Genomic DNA, 26,298 nt, shown 5'->3' with positions numbered 1-26,298 from the left:
GCACGTCCCGTTTGATCTACCTTCCCAGTTGCCGACCTCAACAGACTCGACGAATGCCCCTCACCCAACCGTCTGTACCCTACGACTGGCCACAGTCGAACATGAAGGGTATAGATCTCACCAGCTGGACTCGCAAACCACCGGAGAGACCGAGCAGGGGGGAAGGATCCAATGAAGATGCTTCTGATCAGCAAGTGGACGCGCTGAGGCGACCAGCAGACCTGTCTCTCTCAGATGAACCTAGCGAAGTCGGGGACATTTTGCACGACGATGTGAACGTACATCAGAAGGACTTTGGCAGACATGTTTCTTCGGAACAGTCAGCCTCGGATCAAGAGAATGGGAATGGCGACAGTCTGTCAGTTAGCCTATTCCAGAAGCATTTCTATATCGAGGTGCCCAAACTATCAGAGCAAGAGAAGGCAATGTACGAGTACCTGCCAGGACATTTCTCTGTGGCTAGGATATTGTCTGAGAATGAAGACAAGACCTATGTTGTTGAGCTCGAAAGTGGGGAGCAAGATACTGTATGTGCCCCCTCCATGGACTTTGATATCACGCAACCTCTAGATATTCCTGCTCCCACCTGCTACTCCCTCACTCTTCTCTCCTTGCCCTCTCACGTCCTCTTTCCTCACATACACATCAAAATCCGATCTAGTTGTTACCGCCTCTTCTCACTTGCCAACCTACCGGCCGCTGACATGCGGGCCCCCAAAGGTCTCTGCGCGAGAACTTCGAGACCTTGACAACGGCTACGGTGCATTGCAAGAGTTCGAAGCTAGTGTTGCGTTGAGCAGAGCTAGGCGAACTTCGCGGAAAGATCCCAGCATGGTGGACTGGACGACAATACCTCTATCAGAGTCGGAAGAGGAACCAGAGTCCAAGCGCCGCCGTAAGGAAGCACACGAAAGTGAGGCCTCCGGAGAGGATGAGGGTAGAGACTTTTCCGAGGCGGACGATGAAAGCCTGTTAGACGAAGACTTTGAGAAGGGCAGACGTTCGGCAAGGCTCAGCAAGCTACGAAAGTCAGCATATCTCAAAGAAGAACTCGTCGACCTTGAAGATGACACTGACACTCATACAACAAGACGAGGTGTGAGAGCACGTGCCTCCACACAGCGATCTATAAGATCATCTACAAGAGGGATTGCACGTCTGGTGCGCAGGTCCGGACCGAGACGTGACTCGTCTTCGGACTCAGAAATGCTCAAGGCCACACGTCGATCTGAGCGAACAAAGACCAGACCAAAACGCAGCATGCGAGAACGTCAAGAAGATGAGATCTCAAGCTACGAAGAAGAAAAGGCGGGCCCAAAGGTGGTCAGCACGAAGGAACACTTCAATCGGGTTCCCGAAAATGACCCTTTCAGGAGAAGACATCGGCAAGAATGTGACACGTGCTACTTCAAAGGTGATGACAATGCTAAGGGACCCTTGGTCTTCTGTCAGGGCTGCACCAACTGCTACCACAAGGTCTGCCTTGGATTTCGTGGCACCAGAGATCACCTGGTCACAAAGGTGGGTGAAGATCTGTTCGTCTTGCAATGTAGGCGCTGTATTGGGCTCGCTCACGAAAAAGACCAATCGGCCCCCCATCAGGGCCGTTGCTCAGGCTGCCATGAACTGGGAGAATTATCGAAACCGTTTCGTGGTCGTCTGACGACTCGTCAAGAACAACTGCAAAGAGAAGAGAATGGAGGGAAAGATCCAATCACCATTGTCGAATCCAGGCTTATTAACAACATCACGCATGTGATGTTCAGATGCTCGCACTGTGCGCGCGCGTGGCATATGCATCATCTTCCCGAGCGTAAGACAGCACATTCCCTTGACGATGAAGAAGAGGACGTGGTTGATGAGACGCAACTGGCCCAGAAACGCTTTGAACACTACCATCGTTCGTGGGTTTGCAAAGACTGTATTGAGAACCAACATCAGATTGACGCTCTTGTGGCGTGGCGGCCGGTCAACCTTGAAACATACGTCCCAGGAACTATTGTCACTGAAATACCGGAAAGTGACAAGGAGTACCTGATCAAATGGAGAAAACTATCTTATTTTCGGACTACATGGATGCCAGGAGACTGGGTCTGGGGTGTTTCGGTGGGACCCATGCGCACAGCTTTCACTAAGAAAGCAGAGAACCAGCTGCCAAAGATGACCACAGCCGATGCGATTCCAGAGGAGGTGTTCCGGGTAGACATCGTTTTCGACGTGCGCTACTCGAGTGTCGTACGCAACAGTACCAGGGAGATCGACCTCGCGCGTGTCAAGGAGGTTGACTTGGCTTTTGTCAAATACAAGGGTCTCGGCTATGAGGATGCTATTTGGGAGAAGCCACCTCTCTATGCCGACACGGAACGATGGAATGATTTCAAAGCGGCATACGAGGACTATGTGATGAAGCTCCACTTGTCGATACCGCCTCAGACAACGCTAAAGCGCCACCTGACGCAGATTCGAACGTTGGACTTCGAGACCAACTTGACCAAGAAGACGCAGCCAAGCATCGTGACTGGTGGAGAGCTGATGCGTTACCAGTTGGAGGGTCTGAATTGGCTCCTTTATCAGTGGTTCACCAACCAAAATGCCATTCTGGCGGATGAAATGGGGCTGGGCAAGACCATTCAGCTTGTCGGTTTCTTTGCTACACTGGTCCAGGATCACAAATGCTGGCCTTTTCTTGTGGTAGTTCCAAACTCGACATGTCCAAATTGGCGCCGCGAGATAAAGAAATGGGCGCCTTCTCTCAGAGTGGTCACATATTACGGTTCATCAGCGGCCAGGCAGCTGACGCACGATTACGAATTATTCCCTAAAGACAAGGAAGAAGACGCTCATGGGCCACCGAAGAAGAGGGCCAACGAGGTCAAAGACATTAAAGCCCACATCGTGGTAACGTCTTACGAGTCAGTCGTTGAAGAGAAGACTCGGAAAAGTTTGATGAAGGTCCCCTGGCAAGCCCTGGTTGTAGACGAAGGACAGCGGTTGAAGAGCGATCGGACGCAAATATACGAACTTCTCTCAAAATTCCGCTTCCCATTCAAAGTCTTGTTGACTGGAACACCCCTTCAGAACAATGCTCGGGAGCTGTTCAACCTTCTGCAGTTCCTCGACAGGAGCGTCAGTGCCGCTGACCTTGACGCCAAATATGCCAATCTTACCCAGGACAACGTTCCCGAACTCCACGCCATGCTCCGAAAGTTCCTTCTTCGACGTACCAAGGCACAGGTGTTGACATTCCTTCCTCCCATGGCACAGATTATTGTGCCCGTCAGCATGTCAACCGTCCAGAAAAAAGTCTACAAGTCTATTTTGGCCAAAAACCCACAGCTAATGAGGTCGATTTTTGCCCGGGACAGCAATATCCCCCACAAGGAAAGATATAGCCTGAACAACATTCTCATGCAGCTGCGCAGGTGTCTGTGCCACCCTTTTGTTTACAGCCGTGAGATTGAGGAGCGAGCAGTCGATAGCGCAGTGTCGTATCGCAACTTGGTCGAAGCGTCCTCCAAGTTGCAGTTGCTCACCGTTATGCTTCCCAAACTACAAGAGCGTGGGCATCGGGTCCTCCTGTTCTCCCAGTTTCTTGACAATCTGGATGTTCTGGAAGACTTTCTTGACGGACTCGGGCTGCAACATCGCCGGCTTGATGGACAAATTTCTGCCGCTGAGAAACAAAAACGAATTGACGAATTCAATGCGCCAGACTCACCGTACTTTGCCTTTCTATTGTCGACGCGAGCCGGTGGAGTTGGAATCAATCTCGCCACTGCCGATACGGTCATCATTCTCGATCCAGATTTCAACCCGCATCAGGACATCCAAGCACTTTCCCGAGCTCACCGCATCGGTCAGAAGAACAAAGTCCTTGTCTTCCAGCTCATGACTCGAGGCAGCGTTGAAGAGAAGATTATCCAGATTGGTCGAAAAAAGATGGCACTAGATCATGTGCTCATCGAGCGAATGGACAAGGAAGACGATGCAGGCGAGGATCTGGAGTCAATTCTTCGGTACGGTGCTGAGGCTCTATTCCAGGAGGACTCCAGTGCTGATGACATTATTTACGACTCGGCATCAATCGATCGGCTTCTTGACCGGACGCAGGTCGAGGACACAAAGATCGACGAAGGCAAATCGGCCGAGTCACAATTTAGCTTCGCACGAATCTGGGCCAACGACAAATCTGCATTGGAAGAGGATTTGCCAGACGTCACTGGTCAGAGCACCCCTAACCCGGGAATTTGGGATAAGATATTGCAAGAACGTGAACGACAGTTTGCCGAGGAGCAAGCCATGAAAGCTCAGGCTTTTGGGCGTGGCAAGCGGAAGCGACAGGTAAGAAAGCCAATTGAGGAATCGTCCGGCACTAACGCGTTTAGAACGTGGACTATGGTCTCGACGACGGCGAGAAAGGAGAGCCTCGTTCGAGCAAGGTCAATCGCAGCGTCAAGGCGGACGATCCTGACTACAGAGCCCCTCAGGAGCCATCTGAGGATGAAGAAGTCACAGAGACAGACTCGACGGCCAATTCACGACGAAAGGTTCAAGGTAGGAGGTTTCAATTCAGTCCGCAAAGTCGCCGATGCTGATATAGAGATATTTGCAGCACGACCATTCCGGCGAGTACGCGTTCCGTTGGGACCAGCACCACACTTCAATGGGGACGTGACTTTTGACCATGGACCGGTGCAACAGATGCCGGCGGTGCATCATTGCTCTGCGTGCAATGAGCAACATCCCATGGGCTGGTGTCGGTTGAAGTTGGCAGGTGTTGAACATTGCGGGCTGTGCGGGATGGCGCATCTGGGGCATTCTCGGACGTGCCCGCACCTCAACAATGAAAACCAGGTTATGACTATGTTACAGACACTCAAGGAAAGCATCGAAAGTCGGGAGCTGATCGACCAAGCCACGAAATATCTACGCATGGTGAGGGGGGATCTGGTGCAACGCAAACGGGTTCGCGATCGCAAAGAACTTGAGACGCTGGCACAACAACAGCCTCCAGCTCACCAACAACATCCTCCAACCCACCAACAACAGCCTCAGCAACCGCAGCAGCCGCAACCCCCTCCGCTGCCGCTGCCTTGGGACGCTGGACTTCGAACATGGGTTCACGAAAAATGATTGAATTGACTAGAGCTTGCTTGTTACAGTTTGTGAGATGATGGAAGCTGAGAAATGCTTGGACGGCGTACTTGGTATAGCGAACAAATATCGTCGGCGCACTAAATGGGGGGACAAGGGCTGTATGCTTCACGGGTTTGGGGCATAGGAAGGGCCTATCCGTCGTCGCAGAAACCACAGATACCTGGTATGTGCTGCATTTGGTCTTGAACCCGGACAAGTTGGCTACAAAGAGGGTCGAGAGCGATCTATGATTTCTTCAGGTGCATATCCTGCACGAGGTACCTTGTAGTTGTAGGAGAGTTTGCAGGAGAAAGGGGAGCTGAAGATGACAATAATGATGGTGATGAAACGCGACATGTAACGAGGGGGAAGATGAAGCGCTGTTGGTATGTTTCCGATTGCGGAAGGCGGCAAAGCCGAGAACCGAATGCGAGACACGATGACGTCGCTTACATGGACTAACTAGTTCTGGTTAGTCATGTGGGAGTCGAGAGATTGGGAGGAGTTGATCCAATCTGTGGGGGATAGTGAGAATAACAATCAGTTCAACTGGTACAAATCCCAAGCAAAGAGTTGAATCAGCCTTGTCAAAGACGTCCCGTCCGTACCGAGCTTTTGTTGTTTGGTCTGAGTGGTGCTTATGGTGTTTGGGCAATTTCAATTTCCTTTGGACCATTTGACCACGAGCTGCTGCGCCTCCTCACGCGCAAGCCAAGGAAGATCACTGGATGCCGGTGGTTGGTGGATTGGTCAGGGGCCATGGTCCCAATTCCGCTTAGCGCCCATACTACTGGAGCTGCTGGGCATGCTTGGCAAGGATCTGGCATCTCGAGGTGTCTCCTTTGTCTGCGCTCTTCTTGTCTTTTCGGCTAGCCCCTTGACCCCCCCTCCCTGCTCCCTGCCCCCCTGTTTGCCTGCGCCTCCTCCTCCCCAAACCTCCCGTTCTCTCCCCAATTTTTCACACCCAACTGCCCTATCGTCTTCTGCCGTGGCAGCCAAATTCATCCTCCGTCCTCCCCCAAACCAAGACACTGCTACCCATAAACAGACACGTAACCACCTGGCAGGTACTCAGTACAAAGCGGAGTACCGTAGTGCCGCAGATTCCACCAACCCGATCAACTCCGGTTACAAGTTCAGTGCCTGGGCCCCGGGGCCCGTTGAGGTTGCAGAGCTCCACGCGGTTCTAGCGGAGCATCTGAGCGTCTGAGCATCTCCTGTTCAACTTTCCTGCGTGTCAAATCTTGCAGCTCATCCTGTTCCAGCCTTCGTCACCACTCAAACTCTCACTTCTTCACCAACAACCATCCACACACGCTCGCTATTCACCCTCGACATTCCCCCCCCCGCGTACAGTACTCGACACCAAACTGCACCTTCAATCTTTTTCTTTGACATTTTCTTTGTCACTGGAATAATTGAAACGGCGACGACGACGACAAACGACAACGACGAACTCTCGCTCTTTTCCGCTCATTCCAATTCCCGGTTTTTTTCCACCCAACCTCCCTTGCAGATCCCAATGACACATTTGACCACCCTCCTCGAATAAACTGTTTCCTGCCATCATCGAATTCACATCTGAAGAATAAAACATAATTTCTTACTACATTACCTGATCATCGACTGCTGAGGAGGAGTTCGCCCTGGTTGGCGCCCTGGAATCTCTTGCAACCGCCATTCTTTCTCCCTGAACCACCGCGTCCAGTCGCAGACGCCAACTGCGACGTTTTCATCCCAAAATGCGACCTCAAACTTCGCTCTCCTACCTCCTCTCGGCCTTCGCGGCCATTTCATTATCACCTCTCGCCCTCGCGGAGAACATCATCGAGTCAAACTCGCTGAATTCTTGCAAGAGCGGCTCCAACTTCACGGCAACCCTGTTCAACGTTGCTTACACCCCGTCCAACAGCAGTATCAGCCTCAACATTAATGGTGTCTCGTCCATTGTAGGAAATGTTACGGCGCAGTTGGAAGTGATTGCCTATGGATTTACCATTGTCAACGAGACTCTCGACCCGTGCTCCATGGATCTGGCGGGCTTCTGTCCCATGCAAACAGGTCAAATTGATATCGAGACCAACATCGATGTCCCCAAGGATGTTTCTAAACAAGTTCCCGGAATCGCGTACAGCGTGCCAGATCTGGACGGTGTGGTACGTGTTTATGTCACCTCCCTCGACACCGGTGCGGTGATCGCGTGTATGGAAGCCGATCTCTCCAACACCAAAAGCGTGTACCATCCAGCTGTGGGCTGGGCCACAGCTGTTATTGCCGGTCTGGGTCTTGTTGCTGCTGGTCTCACGTCGGGTCTCGGCCATCCCAACACGGCTGCTCATGTTGCTGCGAACGCGATATCACTCTTTGGTTTCTTCCAAGCACAGGCTGTCATTGGGATGACTTCGGTCACGATGCCTCCGATCGTGCAATCTTGGACACAAAACTTCCAGTGGAGTATGGGAATTATTCGTGTAGGATTTCTTCAGTCGATCGCAACGTGGTATCAGCGTGCAACTGGCGGAACCCCGACTACCTACCTTTCCACCCTCAGCACATTTTCGGTCCAAGTGCAGAAACGCGCTATCAAACGGTCGCTGGATGTCATCACCACTTTCGCAGCCCAGAACATGCGCTACTTGGCCAAACGCCAAAGCTCCGCAACCACCACTACCGTGGCGAACGTCAAAGTCGTTCGTGGAATCGATAGAGTCGGTTTTCGGGCTGGAATTGAACAGACCAACATCTTCATGACCGGTCTGATATTTTTCGTCTTCATCCTATTCTTAGTTGCAGTCTTGGTCGCCCTTACCAAAGCCATTCTTGACGGCTGTGCCAAGGCCGGTTGGATGAAGACTGATAAATTCCTCGAGTTCCGAAATGGCTGGAAAATTGTCATCAAGGGTATTCTTTTCCGATTGGTGAGTACACATCTTCCCATGTGAGACTATATAGGATCGCTGACACGTGCATTTTAGGTCCTACTCGGTTTCGTGCAGATGTCTGTTCTCTGCTTGTGGGAATTGGTCGAACGAGATTCGGCGGCTGAGGTTGTGTTGGCTTTGGTCGTTTTCATCTCCATGGCTGTCGCCTTGGGGTGGGCGTCTTTCAAGGTCATTCAGCTAGCGAAGAAGTCGGTCGCCATGCACAAGAACCCAGCCTACATCCTCTACTCTGACCCCGAATGCCTCAACAAGTGGGGATTTCTCTATGTGCAGTATCGCGCCACTGCATACTACTTTGTGGTGCCCCTTTTGGGCTACATTCTGGTCAAGGCCATCTTCATCGCGTTTGCGCAGAAATCACCTGTGGCTCAAGCCGTGGGTTTGGTCATTGTCGAGGCCGTGGCACTCATCGCAATCAGCGTCCTTCGGCCATTTATGGACAAGAAAACTAACATCTTCAACATCTCCATTGCTGCGGTCAACTTCCTCAACGCTATCTTCCTCCTCGTCTTCTCGAATGCATTCGGACAGCCCGAGATGGTTTCAGGCGTCATGGGCGTTATCTTTGCCTTCTACAACGTGGTGTTTGCGGCTGTGCTGTTGATCCTGGTGCTAATTGCCTCGATCTATGCCATTGCATCCAAGAACCCCGAAGTCAGATATCAGCCAATGCGTGACGATCGAGGAAGCTTCATCAAGTCTCAAGCCGCGCTGACGACCGAGTTGGATGCGCTGGGAGCCACGGCCAGAGGAGATGGGCAGACAACATATAATAACGACAAGGGTTACGATGATGATGCTTCCTTCTCGAGCGAATCGCTGAAGCATCAACCTGAGGTGACACAACGACCCATGTCTCAAAATCATGCTGCCCAACCCCAGCAAGACTTCAACACGCCAATGTATCCCAGCGACCAACCAGGACGACGTGGTCCCCCACAGTCGTATGAACAGCGACAAATGTACAACCAAGGTTACAACGCCGGCGGTGACTACGGGTACGGTGGGAGACCAAACACAACCTCCTCGCAGCCGTCGTACGATCGAAGCGTGAGCAGTGTTGCCAGTGGTGGCTACGGGGCACCTCCTCGTTCCGCGCAAGGCGGATATCCTCCACAGCAAGGGTTCCGACAGCAAAACAATGCCAGTCCCTGGCAAAGAGGAGCTGGCTACGAGTGACTACACTCGGGCCAGGAAAATGCAGCGGTGAATGGAGGCGAACAGCCAGCGGGAGACCATCAACATCTCAATCCGCACGCGAGCCAAGACAGAAGAGGGAGGCTCGAGATGAGCGATATGAAGCTTGAGAGCGGATATTGGGACCGAGATTGGTGGACCCGCGAGTATGCTAAGGGCTAGAACTTGGCCGAGTACTGTCAGGGAAAGGGAGGACGGAGGAAGGACACACACACTCTGAGAGGGTCACCATGTGATGAGACATGAAACTGAATCTTTTTTCTTGCATCAACCGACCGTCAACAGCATCTTGCGCGCTTGGAATCATGGCCGATTTTGACCAAAAACTGTCATCTTTCAGGTTATGGCATGGCTATTAGAGCTGCGAAAGACTTGCAAAGCATTGAAGGGGGGGGGGATTTTCAAGGAGTGCATAACAGGAGCATCCTAGCGGCGTTGACACATTGTCTCCTACCTTTTTATTGTATGAGTATACTCGAGTACAAAGAAAGAAGGGACCAAAGATCCGTATTCTAAACAAAGAGATTGATTGCACTTGGATCTGATTGGGAGAGTTTGACTAGATAATAGACATACTCGGTACGTGTTTTGTATAAGTATGTCCTTTTGAAATTGTACAGAGTAGGGGAGTATGCCTACGGATGACGAGGCCACTACGGAGTAGGTAGCAAGGTCCTTGATTCACTCCCATGTTCTCCACGTGCGGTGTTTCGGTTTCCTGGGGCTATAGCTGCGAGAGAGAAGGCCCCATTGGCAGCACCCACGGCGCTCAGTCTAGCCCAACTCAGGGAATACTCATGAAACAATTTATTATACCTTGTATTTAATTACTTGTTATGAAACGGACCAGAAAAGGATAATGGCAATCAGGGAGCTCATAAGAGAGTCATTCTTGACCGAGAAGACAGGTCGGTTTCAACATGGGTTAAAGCCACCGAGTGATCTTATCCCACCATCTCGGATGCTCTCGAGCGTTGTCTGGTATATTCTCAACGTTTCTCTGGCATTTCTGCACACATCTGAAAATCTTTTCAGAGTCGCTATGCAGTTGCCAAGCATGACGATGCTTGCTATGACTATGAGCCCGACAAAAGCCTATGTCATGGATTTTTCAATTCAGTCGTATGTGCTCTTTGTGCTAGTGCTTCATGCAGGGTGTTAGCGCGACCTGCAGAGGAGAGAAAATGGACGAACGTGTTCGGCCGAGAACGCGGTCGTCTGTGCTGTGCATATGTATCATCGTATATTCATAATACAATCATCAATAACAATCAATGTCAATCAATCATGTGCTCTTTCCGTTTCGTGTTCGTCTCGATCTCTTGGTCTCATTATATACAATTCTGTCGGCCTTTGGTCGGGGCAGACTTGTCCTCTAGTTGCCAGATTTTATTGGGTGGCCTCCCCCTTCCCAGGTTGGGTTTCAGGTCCGGAGTTTTTGATGTGTCTCTGAAGGCGTAACAACCGAATATCGACAGCGGATCGATGCCACGGCTTCAGAACAATGTCATGAACCCTCAGACTGGTGGCGGTAGCCGCCTCGTGTCACCGAGTCTGGCGAGCTCTCGAGTAGCTTGCCCGGCGAGATGGGAGGCAAGGGCAGTTTCAGCGGCGGGCGTGTGTGCTTCTGGTCGTCCAGGAAGAGCAGAAACGGGATTCGCGAGTTCTTAAGGCGCAGCCAGCTGTCGTAAGCCATTTCGCACGACCCGTTGTCCCAGATGGCAATGCGGATCGGGCTCGCCATGGTCGGCATCTTGACGTAGTAGAAGAGCTCGACCTCGGCGTTGGGCGGCGCGCCCCGGTGCTTCTCCAGGAATCGTCGACAGTGCGGCAGCACATAGTCGTACCCGTACTTGGTGAGACCCGGCGGACAGCGCACGCGAAACAGGTCCTGTATCCTCCCGCTCAATACCTCCTCTTGAACGCCGCTAATGGCGCGGATCTCGATGTAGTTGACATATTTACCCGGGTATACCCTCATCCAGAGCTCCCCAGCTAGGTGGCTGGTACTGCCTGGAGGGGCCATATAGATATCATCAGGATGACCGGGAGAGTCCTCCCTACTACTGCCAGCAGAAAGAGATGTGAGAGTAGTAGACGATGGTGTACTTCGAACAGTGGATTCCGGATCGTGGGGAAATTCGTGCGCCTGGCTGCCTGATGATCCCTGGCTCGCGGGAGTCTCTCTTTTCCAGAGCTCGGGAATCCCACAAACGGCGTGAGCCCAGAAGTAGAGAGCATTGTTCAAGCACGTCACCCAGTTGTGGGACCGCGTTCTCTCAAAATAAGGTCGAAAGTCAGGGCAGCTCTCCACCTTACTGGCAACAGCCTCGAAGTCGATCCCGTAGTTCAACACGGAGTGTGCTCCATCTCGGATCACCGGTGAGACAATCAGCTCTTTGATCGCTGCGTCAAGACGCTTCACGACGTGGTCGGGCAATGCCAGCTCCAGCTGAAGGCGAGCCAGACTGGATCGATACAATTCCTCCTTGGGAGACCCCTCTTCAGTAATAGGTTCTGCGCCACCTCGGGGACAGGGGGAAATGGGAGCCTTGCTTACCATAGTCTCCGATAGGTGGTGCACCGCTGTCTGTTTGCCTAACCTGGTGCAGCTGCTGTAGGGTGGTGGAGCGCGTGAGAAAGGCAACGCGAGTGGATGAACATGGCCAATATTAGTCGCGCTGCTATTGATGGCATCGAGCCGGAAACTGGATAACATGTTGATAGGGGAGACGGTAGAAGGAGGAAGAGACGCTAAACGGCGGCGTCGAAAAGGATGGGCATGTCCTGTATTTTTGCATTTTTCTTTCCCATCTCTTTTGCACCGACATTGTGGTCTTGAGCGCCATGCTGCTATGGCACTTTCACTCTCGCATGGTTGGCCCCCTTTGATTGGTGCTGCAGTAGTGCCACTCGCGTCGGTGGTGTAGGTTGACTATACCTGGCAAGTACAATGGGGTCAGCTGCGTTTCTGGATCTTTTTCCCGCCATGCACATGATGACGGACTGACATGTCAAATTGGGGAAGATGTTCTTTTGCTGTCGAATAGCAGAGGCGCAGGGGAACAAGGATGCTGGGGATGAGGACGGTGGACGAGGCGTGATAGGCTCATATCCCAGCCTCACACAAACCTCCACGCTCAAGTACCGAGTACCTCGTAAGTAGCTGCAGATGCGCCCTGGAAATTCGAAGCGCCAAAGTTTCTTCTGCCATGTTCAGTCCAATCCGAGAAACCCTTGGGCAGCACTAGATTTGCTATCCCAGATAACCGACCAAAGCAGGAAAAAAGATCGGATCCCGCAATCCTTTGCCTTTCAGCATGTCCAGGCGATTGGCCTGGCTAGGCGTTTCCTCCTCTTCGTATCCACTGATGCATGTCGAATAAGAAACAGACTAGGAAGTCGAATTCAGCGCACCACAATTGCCCAGGACGCTCTCTCTCGGCTACACTTGCTGACTTTTGGGGAGGGATGACGGGATGGGCTCAGGTGGACGGCAATTGACCATGCCTTTGGTCTTGCGGCTGGGAAGGTGCATGATGTTTGTGGGAAGAGACGGACGAGAGTTGATGGATCGGTGAACAGATGGTTGGATACGAGGTGGATCCCGACCTGCATGTCCTGTCCTGTCCTGTGACATTGCGGTGTAGAAAGCCAGATGGATGATGGATGGTGCAGTCACTTGGGCCTGCACTTGTGTCGTGCGACGTGGTGTGCCTTGTTCCTCCTCGTCTTCTCTCGGTGGGTACAACAACTTGGCCATTATCACGCAGAAGTGTCTTTGTTAACCAATGTGGCTTCAATTGGATGAAAGATATCGTCCTGCAAAGGCTGCTACTGAACCCCAACGCTTGAGCCTCTTTACACCAAAGGCTTTGCTTTATCCACTTTCATCCTAGGTACCATTCCCAAGTGGCCCATCTCGTAATACATCTCAAAGAGAGCCTCAATCGTGTCGACAAAGCCAGTCCAGCCCAATCGCCTCGCCTTGTTCATACACAAACTACCAAATTTGCTCAAGGCCGCATCGCCGAATTCAAAGCTCGCCTGAGGATCCTTGAAAGGGTTATCGGTCAGTTGACCGCCGGACGCCTTCATGAGCTGCTGCCAGGCCTCCTTGTTTTCAGGTTGCGAAGCCCAGTCGACAAGTGAGAAGAGGATGCGAAATGTTGGATCAGGGCCGTATCTGTGACTCAATCAGCTACCTTGACGTACCACATATGGCACAGATTAAAGGATTCGCACTCACCCCATAGGAGACTGTTTCCCGCCGGTGCCCTTGATCTCATGGAATTTGGTCAGATCCTCTTCCGGGGGATGGACGCCCTTCTCAACGCCGAACCATCGTGCCAACTCCTCGTAGAAGCGGTCAAAGGACACAGGTCCGGTGTCCTGGGAGTTAAAGGCCTCATTCTTGCACTTGTCCTCCAATACCGCCCACTCGGATAAATAGCCTGTGAGCATAGCAGAGGAATGATGATACTCAAATTGCCAAGTGTCCCAGTCTCCCGGGAAATATAAAGGTTCACCCTTTTGCGCTTGTACGGCGGCATAAAGAGCGAAAGGATGGAGGGCATTCATCTGGGCGTTGTTGACGGCGCCCAGGATCCAAGCTGGACGGACAACATTCCACGCGGTGTTGCTGGCTTTACAAAATTCGAAGAGCAATTTCTCTTGCGGGTAGTAGAAGTTTGGTTGCAGGTGCGCCGGTTGCGGGTCGGACTCGATAGCTGGAGTGCGGGCTCGACCAACATGAACACCGTAGTTTTTGGCCCCCGTTTGCAGCAAAAAGCGCTTGGGAATGATCTTACTGAGGGTGAGAGCCTGAAGGAAGTTGTCAAGTAGCGCGCTGTTCACTTTGACCAGTTCATCGGCATTGGACCAAGGGCCACTTCCTGGCGGGGGCTTTGGCTGCAGGTACGAGTAGAAGAAGACGTAGTCGGCTTTGACACCAGCTGAGGTCATGGCATCAGCGATCTTTTTGGGATCCTCCAGGAAATCGACTGCCACATGTTGGACTCGCGAACGTTGGGATTCTGGAAGCAGAGCCATCATTTCTTTGGGTGGTGGGCGGCGTGACAAGGCGTAGACTTTGCTCCAGCGCTCGGGGCTATCAAGCAGCACCCGCATCGTATGGAAGCCCGAAATGCCATTGGCACCAGTGACAATCGCCGTGAGGTCTTTGATCGACGGGTCGAAAGTGGGCAGATTGTGGTAGATGCCTTTGTGTCGAACGGGGTAGCGCTCGGAGCCCATTGCGATTTTTTGACAAGAATACAAACTCAAGGTGGTTTTTTTTTTTGGACGCTGATGTGAGACACACGAAAGGGCAGGCAAAACAAACCTCTTTATATAGCTGTGAAGAAAACGAACTGGGTGAACGGATCTCACCTCGGGTCATTGCCTGTTTTGTATTTACGAAGACTCTTGGGCGTGTGGATCAATTGGCATTATGGAACTGCGCGGGGTTCCTGACTCGGCGTGCCAACCACTCCGCTGATAGCGAGACAACCGCGGAAGTGTCGATGAAGCATTTGGGGTAAGGATGAGGATTGAGTTTGTCGCTTCTGTAATTATGAAAAGAGAGAATTGGGCCAGGCCCGGTGACTATCACGTGATCAGTGCGGAGAAGAATGTTGATGCCAGACGCGATTCGCGATTCACATGCAACACATGAAGCGAAAGTGAAGTCTTCAGAAAACTAATCAACTCAACTCAACTCACCTCGGATTGGACAACAAGCCTCCTCAGTTGAACCTACTGCCGGCCGTCCAAGATGCTCGACTGGCACGACTTTGACGCAGTCTTTCAGCCAAAGACCGACTATGCTTATGACACCCGAACGGTTGAGAGTATCCTCAAACAACGCAAGGAATTCGGTGACCAGCTATTCTTTGACCGAATCTGGAAGACCATTGGCCTTACAAGACGTGAGGCCTTCACTTTGCATCAATATTTGTCAGAGTTACTGATCAATCATCAGCTGCAAGGAATAACTATCCACCTCGATCCAACCAGGATCTGCGCAATTTGTGGTCCAAGATTGTTCAGTCGACCGCTCCCGATGAACAGAAACTCGCCCTTCTCTACTACCTGCTCCGAGACTGTCGCCAGCTGCCCAATGCCGACTCGAACTTTGCCCGAAGAACATATCTCCCTCAAAGGTGGCAGCTTCTGGTGGCCGGGTTGTGGGAACTCGACCACGCTCAGTTCTCTCGTGCCCTCGAACACCTCACAGACCCCTCCCTGACCCCGACCTTCACTGACGAGATCCTCCTTACCCTCCTGCGACATCCGAAATGCGAACCGCCCTTAGCAATGACATATTACATTGCTATGTCTCCACCACTGGAAGATCCGGCAGTTCTCGAGGCATATTATGATTTGATCATAAGTAACAACCTGGTGGAAGCGTATTATTTCGCACAGAGACAATACGAGACAAAACATAAAATACTGTTTGAGAAACTGGTGGTGGCCGTACTTCAGGACAGCCCTGGTCGTGCTCGGTCGGAGCGGGCAACGCTTCTGGTTGGGCTGCCATTGACCGTGCAGGAGGAGGTCTGGTTCGAGCGTTGCATACTGGACGGCGCAGCTTCCAAGTTGCCGGGTGCGAAGGACTCGCTCATGGCCAGGAGAATTGTTATGGGCAGGTCAACTAGCGACCCAAATGTTCTGGGCAGGCTGAAGGGTGATGAAATTGGGGGAATCAACTGGGACGTCGTCAAAGCGGGAATTGCCGATGCTGTGTCTTATTGAGACCACTCCAACCATCCTTGCGCTTTCTCGAATCGACACGGCTGTTATCCCAAAAAGACGTTGCTGGGGAGGACATTTCTAAGCTGCTATACAACTGTCACCAGTGCTATCAACTTGTCGCGGACTTATCCCGCTGCACTCGACCTCTCTAGCCTGGTGGTGACGCATTGCCTGCGGCCGCTGATGACGCGGGACTGGGACGAAGCCGGGGAATCGCCGCGTGAAACCGAAACACCCGACTACCCCTTGCAGTACCGAGTACCTCTGATACATACATTCTTACCACACTTTTCACCCACGGGAACTTTTTGGGCCAGCAAGCTCTCTGTTACCGCCTTTGACAAGACCCTCCCAAACCATGGTTGATTATCCTATTATGCACTGCGCCTCGCGTCGTCGCGTCACGAATTATCTCTGTTGTAAGCACCAGTATTCAAGCCGTGGCTGACTTACGGAAGAAGAAGAGGTTGCGGAATTTATTGAGACTGGATATTCAAATAAAAAGTTGGCCAGGATGACCTCTCACTGGTGCTTCAAAGGTGTGGCTCGATGATCATTATCATCAGCTCGCAGACGCGCGCAACATCAGCTTGGACCTCTACACTTGCACTTGACGATGCTCCCAACTCTCCTATTGTGTTGTGTCTCGACGGTGTTAGCTACAAATGAGTTAGTCCACCTTGACTACGCCTCTTACAAAGGCAGAGCTCTTGCAAATGGCGTCACTCAATGGCTTGGGATGCGATATGCCGCAGCCCCAACGGGACCTTTGAGATTCGCACCGCCCCAAGACCCGCCCATCGTCCATGGCACTCAGCAGGCTAATAAGGTGGCTTCCAATCCCACTCAACTGTTCAAAGCTCAGACATCGCTGACCATAGTCTCAGCACGGTGACATCTGCTTTGGGACGGGCAACAATCCTCGTGACCCAAGCTTGTCCGAAGACTGTCTCTTCCTGGACGTCTATGCTCCGAGTCAGGCAACCAACACCTCGAAACTGCCCGTCTACTTCTTCATTCAGGGGGGTGGTTTCAACTTCAACTCAAATGCAAATTACAATGGCAGCGGCCTGGTCTCCGTATCCGGGCATGGGATGATCGTTGTGACCTTTAACTATCGCGTGGGCCCGTATGGGTTCCTTGCCAGTCGCGAGATTCAAGAATCACCGTCTGCCACCTTAAACAACGGTTTATTAGACCAGCGCAAAGCGCTCGATTGGGTGCAAAGGTACATTACTCATTTCGGCGGAGATCCAAACCATGTTGTTCTTGGGGGAGATTCCGCCGGCGCTGCATCCATCGCCTACCATTTGACGGCATATGGCGGGCGAAATGACGGGTTATTTGTCGCCGCAGCCGCCGAATCCGTCAGTTTCGCGCCCATTTTGACTGTCGAGGAAAGTCAGTACCAATATGACCACTTGGTGAAGAGTCTGGGCTGCACATCTCGCACCACGAGTCAGGGTTCAACTGGCAAGGACACCACTGTGTCGTGTCTCCGCTCAAAGACAACGGCAGAGTTCCAGGCCCAAAACCACAATCTGCCGTATCCGGGAGCCCAAAACCCGCCCCTCTACATGTGGAATCCCGTCATTGACGACGGAATGATTCGAAACTACACCTACGCCGCCTTTGATAGCGGCAAATTCCTGCGTATCCCTGTGCTGTTTGGCGACGACACCAACGGCGGGACGGTCTTCACCCCGCGGGGGACCTCCAGCCGGGCCCAGTCCAACACCTTCTTGCACGACCAGTTCCCGGACCTGACATCCGACCAGCTGCAGCGCATCGGCGAGCTCTATCCCAATAATGGCCCGCAATTCCCCAACTCGGGCTCCTGGTGGCGCCAAGTCTCCAACGCCTACGGCGACATGAGGTACATGTGCCCGAACCTGTTCATCGCGGCGAGCTATGCGCGCTACGGCGTGTCGGGCAACTGGAATTACTGGTACAACGTGCAGGACGCCTCGCAGGTCCGCCAGGGCCTGGGGGTGCCGCACACGGTCGAGCTGTCCGCCATCTGGGGTCCCGAGAACACCAACGGCGCGAGCCCGCCGAGCTATCGTCGTGGTGGTCCCAACGCGTGGATCGTCCCGCTGATGCAGAGCTACTGGATCAGCTTCATTCGCACGCTGGACCCGAACCCGTTCAGGCTTCAGGGAGCCCCGACATGGCAAGAATTTACCCTCGCCGATGAGGAGGGCGGTGATGGTGCCACCGCAGCAACAACAGGCTGGCTGCGAATGTTCTTCGACACGGCCGACACGACGGGCATGGCCGAGGTCAGCGCCTCCGTCAGGAAGAAATGTCAGTACCTCAACTCGATCGGCATAGCTCTCAAACAATAACAGTTACACACTTACATCTAATCATATGGCTTGACCTACAAGTCCTTGTGGAAATAGGGACGGAGGATCCTTCCTCCCCGAGAAGGGGAGATCGTGCATGCACACGCTACGCCGCGCCATGGCTGGCTGGTATGTATGCTGGTGCAGATACCCGCAGTCGCTTGGTGGACTGTGAATAGTTGATTCGGTTGGTTGGTTTATCCTTCTACCCGTTTTGGACTAGAGACTGTATGGGCAGTCAAGGCAGTCTTAAAAGAGGACTACCTCTATAATGGCGACGACGAAGGATCCATGTATAGTAGCGCTGGGTGCACAGCGCCTTATCAGGCTAATTATGGGTAGCCCACAGATGGGTATACCAAGCACCTGCAGACAGGTGTCACAAAGTCACACACACAGACCCAAAAAAGAAGCAAACGAAACTATCAAAAAGATCTCGGACTTATCAAAAGACTACATGGCTCTGTCGCACCTTACATACATATATAACCAGGATATGCAGGTGGGCAGACGCGTCCAAATGTTCCATATATCTGTTCTGCACAGCCGCAGTTCCCCATCGTCCCCATAACTCCACCATCCACATAGCTTCCAGGGATATCATATATGCCAACCCCCGCCCATCTCGGCACCTATGACACACACCTTACCAAATGGCGAGACATCGGAGCTCCAGGCTCTCCCTGGGCTCTTCGTTCTCGGTTCCGGGCAGATCAACGCTGGAATGCAGGGTACCGCCGGCGGCGACGGTCTCCTTGTCGCGATTGCTGTCGAAAAGGCTAATGACCAAGACCTCCTCAGGCTCTTGCTGGCTGATAAAGTACCATTTCTGTCCCGAGGACCAGTGGGCAAGATATGATTCTGTGTCGTGTGTTTCCTTTGAGTCCGGGGAGATGCCGAGGTTGGGTGTCTTCACAATGACGGGGACGTAGTCGCTCTCGAGGAAGGTACGCGCATCGCCCAGGGCGAGGGGATCACGACGGACACGCTTCAAGGGCCGCCAGATGGAGTACAGTGCCCAGCGAGGTCCCAGACCGGATTCGGCGTACTCCTCTCTCAACGATTTACCTTGTGCCAGCAATTTCTCCTCTGCATCGATGATGGGCTGCGCAGTGGCCGTCATGGTGGGGTGATACTTCCTCAAATGCATCCGCGCACCATTGGGGGCATAGTCCAGATGGACTTTGGGGGCAGGACTGGCACCACCGTGTTGCTTGGAGAAACCAATGAACTGGGGGAAGCCGAGTTCGAGTTCCTTCTCCTCCTGCGACTTCTCTGGCGGCTGCTGTTCTTCCTTTTGGTCCCCATGGCCTGCATGTGTCGCGAGAGCGTCCGCTTCGGACCAGATGGCGCTGCGCAATAGAAGAGCTTCAGTGATGACGGTCTTTGCGCCGGTGACTTGTTTGACCATCTCCTCCGTCTCGGGCACGTAGAGTTCCTTGAGGAGTTTGGGGTCACTCCAGCTCGCGCGGCTATACGGGGGTGCATTCATGGTTGTGGGGTGACGGAGGGCAGTGAAACCGTGGGTATCAAGCTGAGCGGCGCCCTCCTTCGCCTTTGGCAGTTCCGCGATGGTTGGGACTGGCCGCATGTCGATAAGAGGTTGCAGTCGGACGTCACCAAACTCAGCCATAGCAGGGAGATGGAAGTTGTGAGGAGACGGGGTGGGGGTTTGACCCTCGGGAATGTAACGCAGCTTTCCATAGTGCTGAGGCTCGGAAGCAGGGGGGTCGGAGGAGAGAACTTGGGTGAGGGTGGTGGTGGTGGTTGTGGTGGTAGCCATGGTGAAAGTAGTGAGGATCGACTCGCACAAGACACGAAGATACAAGGGGAGAGAACGAGCACAAGGACAGAGATGAAGAACGAACGATTACCTTGGTGAGGGAGGGTGAAGACGGGTGGCTTTATACCTATAGCATGAGTAAGACACAGGAGTGGACGCGGCGAGGCGCCTGTCAGGCATTCGTGGCGCGTGTTTGTGATAAGACGAGAAAGGCAAGAGAGAGCAGGAGGAACACGAGGAGAGCCTTGGAGTCGAGGGGTTCATGGACTGAATTGCAGTAAATGATTGATGGGATGGACCAATTTGAGTTGGGCAATTGATAACTGCGCAACTGCGCACAGCGGTGCTCAAGTCCGCCGAGCAAATCAACCCCGCAGATCACAACACCATCTCCAGAACAGGCAAGAGAGATATGCAAGTGCCATTTGACTCTCTCAACAAAAGACACTATCTATCTTGTATGCTGAGCTTCAAGATTGGATATCGTCGCCCTCCGAGGGCTCGGAGACGACGATGCTGATAATCAATACCTCGTCGCTTGATGAAGATGCCAACGACACGCAATATTGACCGCAGTCTGTCGAGGGTGAAGTGTGAAGAAGCCTCAACCTCACCAGCGCGTCACTGATCTTGATCAGATAAGGACTGTTCACACATATTGTCAAGGGCAGCTGAACCATTATGTCTCCAGCTCTGAGTAAGTGTTGGCTGCAAGTCATTGAGCTGGCAGGTTTCCAGGAGAGGTGCCAAACGGCAACAAAAGCTGGCTCGAAAGTTCACTGGGTGGTCCACAACTGAACTTGTCATGTGTGCCTAGTAGGTACACGAAAGGCGTTCACAGCTGCCACCAGGCATTGACAACCTCGTCATCGAATCTCGAGAAGGTGACGCAGCCGTGGGAACAACATCATCCTCATACTCAGCCTGCGCTAGACAAGGCACTCATCGCCCAAGTCACCAGTACCGCCAACAACAAGAGAAGAATAAGAAGTGAAACCTACCGGTCCTGAACCTTTGAAAGGTCCATGGCACTGCCCGCGTCTCGTCGCTGTCACCACTCACCGAACAACTGACATGCTCTCTTTCCCAAAGGTGGAGGAGAGACAAGCTACTAGAGATAGACCTCTAGCCCACAATCGCCCAGAGCATTGCAAACAGGTGGGCTATATCACCCGCAGCTATTTGACCAGGGGTAAGCTGCAATTCTCCAACGCCGAAGGAGATCGCTAGCGGCCAGGGTCACGTCCAAAGGGGAAATGCTCACATGTTCGCCTCTTAGGTATAGGCCAAGGTCAACCCGTCAAGCACGAGACCCAGCGTCTCAACCCGGCCAATAGAAAAGCAGTCATTTTCCATCGGCTCTTACCAGCACAGCACGACGATTTGTCGTTTCCACTTCGAGATGGAAACCCCTCTTCCAGACACCAGAATCCCCTCGGTAAAGCGACCCCTGCCTCGATCACCCGTACGGCACAGGGACGGATCAGATGTGATCGCACGGCTGTATCCGCCACATGCACAGCACCTCTTGACGGTGTCGGATCAGACCCGGATACTTTCGTTAAAGACCTGATCGACGCAGGTCCCGGCAATCTTGCATAACGAGGTTTAGTGTTTGTTGAACTTTGAGAGCGGATAGATCCTGAACAACAAGATCCAAGCCTCGAGACAACGTCCACAAGTTGAAGCGAGTCTTGGGTAGAAAGAGAACTGTTTTGTCAGTACGGGATACAGACCTCGCTTCCACTGCGCTGCGCATGATCCTGGGGGTCAGGAGACAGAGCTGAAGAGATAGCAGGGTGGGATTGAGCTTCAATTTGGCAACTGTATACTTGTCCTGTTTCACTCACTGGAACGTTGGGAACTGCGAGAGTTGATACAGAGGTGTTGTCTCCGCCTCGCATCGACCCTACTCGAGCTGCGGTATTTTAGCCTTGCCGGTCTTTTTTTCCCGTGTAGCACATGGCAGCGCAAAAATGCAATCCGTCGGCCAGCTCCCCAATGTGTTAGCTGTCCTATGATCCTCTCGTAGATCTCGCCGTTATCTGGACAAGAATCCAGAACATGGGCAATTCAGGAATTGACCAAAAGTCAATCGGTGGTCAAGACACTAAATGCAGTAGGAGTGACTACCGAGCATTAGAATCCGGACAGCCGAACACCACGCGGACTGGGTATGCAGGGATGGAGCACCATAAATACCGCTATACCCGAAGTGGGCGGTGATGTATTTGCGCCTCACACCACCCGAAAAACATTTTGAGGCCGCGAAACCCTCTGGATCGAACAGCATCCTCACATGTTGCGCCAGTTGAAGTTTATCCCATCTCCTGATGTTGCGATCTTTATGTTTCTTGGCCATTCCCTTACCATCAGATCATGTCAGCGGCATATCCCCCTGCCAGCTTCTGTGGTGACCTCGTTTCCAAAACTGCAAAAGGGCCAGCTTTGAGGCACCGTCATTCGTCCAAGCTGCCCCTCCCTCCTCCAGAAGCTCCTCCCACAGTCCTCACTCGAACGTCCTCTCGTATCCTGACATCCTTGTCCTCCTTGCATTGGCTATGTCAGGTAGCTCCGCCAGTCTTTGATCGCGTCCACACCCATCGCCTTGAACCTTTTCCTTGAATCCATCCATCCCGCTGGGCAATGGGAAAAGAGGAGGAACAGTCAGCTTTGCTCACGGTGCAGCTCCCCTTCCAAGCATATGCTTCGGATCACTCATACCGCTTCCCACACATCCACTTGTAACCTTGTTCGGACACGTGCAGGGATTGAGCAGCTCGCATTGAATGCACTCTGATGCAACCGACTTGTGCATAACTGGAGGCGAGAGGACAAGAAAGCGAGAATGGTAAAAACATGTCGCTCATCCCCATCACAATGCTTCTCGACCGCCGCCGCTTAGATTAGCAATGGATGAATCCACGGTGCCTGCCGCTGTCCGTTACGACCGGGTTTCTTGTATGATACGTAGCATCTGTAGGCTGAAGATGTGATCATCACTGACTACTGCTATATAAACCTTCCTTCACTTCCGGCTGTCGTCACCTCGAGCTCTCTCTCCTCTCTTCACACCCTCATCTCCGTCTTGTCACCGTCCGCACACCTTGCCTTTGCCTGCGTTTCCTTCCTCATAGATTTCCCACGCAGAATCGGCCACCGTCTTCTTCCTTCTCTACCCCTCCCTCCATCATGTCTTCCACGGATGTCTCTGTCGAGAGCATCTCGCCCTTTGGCAAAGCCCGCTCGACCGTCAAGGGTGAGCCTCTCGGCAGCGACGAGCTGAAGCTCCATGATGACTATATGCGAGCCAGTCTTTATCTCTGCCTTGGCATGCTTTATCTCAAGAAGAATGCCCTGCTCAAAGAGCCACTCAAGGTGGAAGACTTGAAAGCCAGACTCCTCGGACACTGGGGGTCCGATGCTGGTCAAGTCTTCACCTATGTCCACATGAATCGCCTTATCAAAAAGTATGATCTCGATGTTATCTTCATCTCCGGCCCCGGACACGGAGCCCCCGCGGTGATCTCTCAGGCCTATCTGGAGGGTGTCTATAGCGAAGTTTACCCGGATAAATCCGAAGATGAAGAAGGCATGCGGAAATTCTTCAAGCAGTTTTCCTTCCCTGGGGGCATCGGTAGCCATGCTACCCCTGAGACGCCTGGGAGTTTGCACGAAGGAGGTGAGTTGACCCAAACCACAATCTCATTGCCCGCAGCAGCTGACATACTGGCCAGGTGAGCTGGGCTACAGTGTTTCACATGCCTTTGGCACCGTTTTCGACCACCCGGATCTGATCGCTCTGACCATGGTCGGTGATGGTGAGTCCGAGACTGGTCCTTTGGCCACCAGCTGGCATAGCACCAAATTCCTCAATCCCATCACCGACGGTGCTGTTCTCCCGGTTCTCCATCTCAATGGCTACAAGATCAACAACCCCACTGTCCTCGCCCGTATCAGCCACCGAGAGCTGGAGGCGCTGTTCATCGGCTACGGCTGGACTCCGTACTTCGTCGAAGGCAGTGATCCCTTGAGCATGCACCAGGCCATGGCTGCCACCTTGGAGAAGTGTGTCTTGGAGATTCGAGCCCACCAGAAGAAGGCACGCGAATCTGGAAAGGCGTTCCGACCTCTGTGGCCCATGATCGTCCTTCGAAGCCCGAAAGGCTGGACTGGCCCACGAACCGTGGATGGACACTACCTCGAAGGCTTCTGGCGAGCTCATCAAATCCCCCTGCCAGATGTCGCGTCTAGCTCCGAGCACCTGAAACTTCTTGAACAGTGGATGAAGAGCTACACCCCCGAGCAGTATTTTGGTAAGGAAGGAAAACTGGTCCCAACTCTGAAGAAGCTGGTTCCTGAGGGTAACCGGCGGATGAGTGCCAACCCTGTCGCCAATGGGGGTATCTTGAAGAAGCCACTGCTCATGCCCGACTTCCGTGAGTACAAGCTGGCCTGCGAGAAAGGAGGTATAACCGAAGCACCCAGCATGTCGAACATGGCTGTCTTCCTGCGAGACATTATTGCAAAGAACCCACACAACTTCCGTCTTTTTGGTCCAGATGAAACCGAGTCCAACAAGCTTGGCGGAGTCTACGAGGCCGGTAAGAAAGTGTGGATGGGCGAATACTTTGAAGAAGATGAAGATGGTGGCAATCTGGCTTTCAACGGTCGTGTCATGGAGATGCTCAGCGAACATACCGTCGAAGGTTGGCTCGAAGGCTACCTCCTGTCTGGGCGCCATGGATTGCTCAACAGCTACGAGCCATTCATTCACATCATCGACTCGATGGTCAACCAGCACTGCAAGTGGATTGAGAAGTGCCTCGAGGTCGAATGGCGTGCTAAGATTGCCTCTCTCAATATCCTGTTGACGGCCACCGTCTGGCGTCAAGACCACAACGGCTTCACCCATCAAGATCCCGGATTCCTGGACGTCGTCTGCAACAAGTCCCCAGAGGTTGTCCGCATCTATTTGCCACCTGATGGAAATTGTCTCCTGTCGGTGATGGACCATTGCTTCCGAAGCAGCAACTACGTCAACGTCATTGTTGCCGACAAGCAGAATCACTTGCAATATCTCGACATGGACGCAGCCATCGAGCACTGCACCAAGGGTGCCGGCATCTGGGACTGGGCCTCCAACGACCAAGGACAAGAGCCCGACGTCGTCATGGCATCTTGCGGCGACGTCCCGACCATGGAATCACTGGCCGCAACGGCGTTGCTCCGAGAGTACATTCCGGAGCTCAAGATTCGCTTTGTCAATGTGGTGGATCTGTTCAAGCTGATCCCCGAGCACGACCACCCTCATGGCATGTCCCAACGAGAATTTGAGGCCATCTTCACGCCCAACAGGCCCGTCATCTTCAACTTCCACTCATACCCCTGGCTCATCCACCGTCTGACAGCCCAGCGACCCAGCCAAGCCAACCTCCACGTACGTGGCTACAACGAGAAGGGTAACATTGACACTCCTCTCGAGCTCGCCATCCGCAACCGCACCGACCGCTTCAGTCTTGCCATTGAGGCACTCGACAGAATGCCTGAGCTGGGCAACAAGGGTGCCAGCGCCCGGGAGAAGCTGCTGAGCTCACAGATCAAGTACCGCACCGCCGCGTTCAACGAGGGTATCGACCCAGAAGAGATCAGGAAGTGGGTCTGGCCCTTTTAAGTCTCTGGTCATGCGGCCTCGAGTGGCTAAACGGAAAGCAAACGAGATCGCCACGGACATGGACTTTCAGTCTGCCGGTGCTACTGCCGACGAGGGCATGGGATCTCGTACTAAAAGGCGATATGATTCACGAAACTTGATTGTGCGCGGTCGCGACTCGCAACGAAGAATGGGTTGGGAGACGGAACATAATGATTAGAGTAGAGTGTTATGCACGAAGGGAAGGGATGGGAAGGGAAGGATGTTTGGGCTGGACACTTTTTTAGAGAGAGAAAGGAAATTTGGTGATAATTGATTCAGCATCTGATCTTTATGACTTGATAAGACCCGGCCGGGGCTCTCAGTTCAGTTGTGCAGTGTCTATTTTCCCTGACCGCCACCACTGCAATATACGTACATGATTTGCTGCCAGTTACGTTAGAGATATATATAGATAGAGAAGAGAAGAAATGAATTTAT

The 26,298-nt window shown here is 52.8% G+C and overlaps 8 protein-coding genes across 8 annotated transcripts; 5 read left to right on the top strand and 3 right to left on the bottom strand.

The window, feature by feature from the left end:
• Positions 1 to 101: 101 nt before the first annotated feature.
• Positions 102 to 5,133, top strand: AYO21_07018 (hypothetical protein; the record flags this gene model as incomplete). The annotated part of the gene is made up of 4 exons (XM_022656976.1): positions 102 to 527; positions 721 to 4,341; positions 4,386 to 4,554; positions 4,613 to 5,133. The coding sequence occupies 4 exons, from the start codon at positions 102 to 104 to the stop codon at positions 5,131 to 5,133; spliced, it is 4,737 nt and encodes a 1,578-aa protein (XP_022510775.1).
• A 1,745-nt stretch (positions 5,134 to 6,878) lies between these two features.
• AYO21_07017 (hypothetical protein) lies at positions 6,879 to 9,257 on the top strand (the record flags this gene model as incomplete). Its single annotated transcript, XM_022656975.1, has 2 exons — positions 6,879 to 8,054; positions 8,112 to 9,257. 2 exons carry the CDS (start codon positions 6,879 to 6,881, stop codon positions 9,255 to 9,257), a joined length of 2,322 nt encoding a protein of 773 aa, XP_022510774.1.
• A 1,525-nt stretch (positions 9,258 to 10,782) lies between these two features.
• On the bottom strand, positions 10,783 to 11,994 carry AYO21_07016 (hypothetical protein; the record flags this gene model as incomplete). Its single annotated transcript, XM_022656974.1, has 1 exon — positions 10,783 to 11,994. One exon carries the CDS (start codon positions 11,992 to 11,994, stop codon positions 10,783 to 10,785), a length of 1,212 nt encoding a protein of 403 aa, XP_022510773.1.
• A 1,142-nt stretch (positions 11,995 to 13,136) lies between these two features.
• Positions 13,137 to 14,531, bottom strand: AYO21_07015 (hypothetical protein; the record flags this gene model as incomplete). Its single annotated transcript, XM_022656973.1, has 2 exons — positions 13,137 to 13,461; positions 13,525 to 14,531. The coding sequence occupies 2 exons, from the start codon at positions 14,529 to 14,531 to the stop codon at positions 13,137 to 13,139; spliced, it is 1,332 nt and encodes a 443-aa protein (XP_022510772.1).
• Positions 14,532 to 15,051: 520 nt separating this feature from the next.
• Positions 15,052 to 16,034, top strand: AYO21_07014 (hypothetical protein; the record flags this gene model as incomplete). The annotated part of the gene is made up of 2 exons (XM_022656972.1): positions 15,052 to 15,205; positions 15,259 to 16,034. 2 exons carry the CDS (start codon positions 15,052 to 15,054, stop codon positions 16,032 to 16,034), a joined length of 930 nt encoding a protein of 309 aa, XP_022510771.1.
• Positions 16,035 to 16,583: 549 nt separating this feature from the next.
• Positions 16,584 to 18,382, top strand: AYO21_07013 (hypothetical protein; the record flags this gene model as incomplete). Its single annotated transcript, XM_022656971.1, has 3 exons — positions 16,584 to 16,686; positions 16,736 to 16,863; positions 16,922 to 18,382. 3 exons carry the CDS (start codon positions 16,584 to 16,586, stop codon positions 18,380 to 18,382), a joined length of 1,692 nt encoding a protein of 563 aa, XP_022510770.1.
• Positions 18,383 to 19,028: 646 nt separating this feature from the next.
• AYO21_07012 (hypothetical protein) lies at positions 19,029 to 20,165 on the bottom strand (the record flags this gene model as incomplete). Its single annotated transcript, XM_022656970.1, has 1 exon — positions 19,029 to 20,165. The coding sequence occupies one exon, from the start codon at positions 20,163 to 20,165 to the stop codon at positions 19,029 to 19,031; it is 1,137 nt and encodes a 378-aa protein (XP_022510769.1).
• A 3,192-nt stretch (positions 20,166 to 23,357) lies between these two features.
• On the top strand, positions 23,358 to 25,839 carry AYO21_07011 (hypothetical protein; the record flags this gene model as incomplete). The annotated part of the gene is made up of 2 exons (XM_022656969.1): positions 23,358 to 23,847; positions 23,903 to 25,839. The coding sequence occupies 2 exons, from the start codon at positions 23,358 to 23,360 to the stop codon at positions 25,837 to 25,839; spliced, it is 2,427 nt and encodes an 808-aa protein (XP_022510768.1).
• Between the last annotated feature and the right edge of the window lie 459 nt (positions 25,840 to 26,298).

This window comes from Fonsecaea monophora, assembly GCF_001642475.1.
Source record: "Fonsecaea monophora strain CBS 269.37 chromosome Unknown Scaff51, whole genome shotgun sequence".
NCBI classification, from domain to species: Eukaryota; Fungi; Ascomycota; class Eurotiomycetes; order Chaetothyriales; family Herpotrichiellaceae; genus Fonsecaea; species Fonsecaea monophora.
The sequence above is the reverse complement of the archived record's forward strand: the minus strand, read 5'-3'. Positions and strand labels throughout refer to the sequence as shown.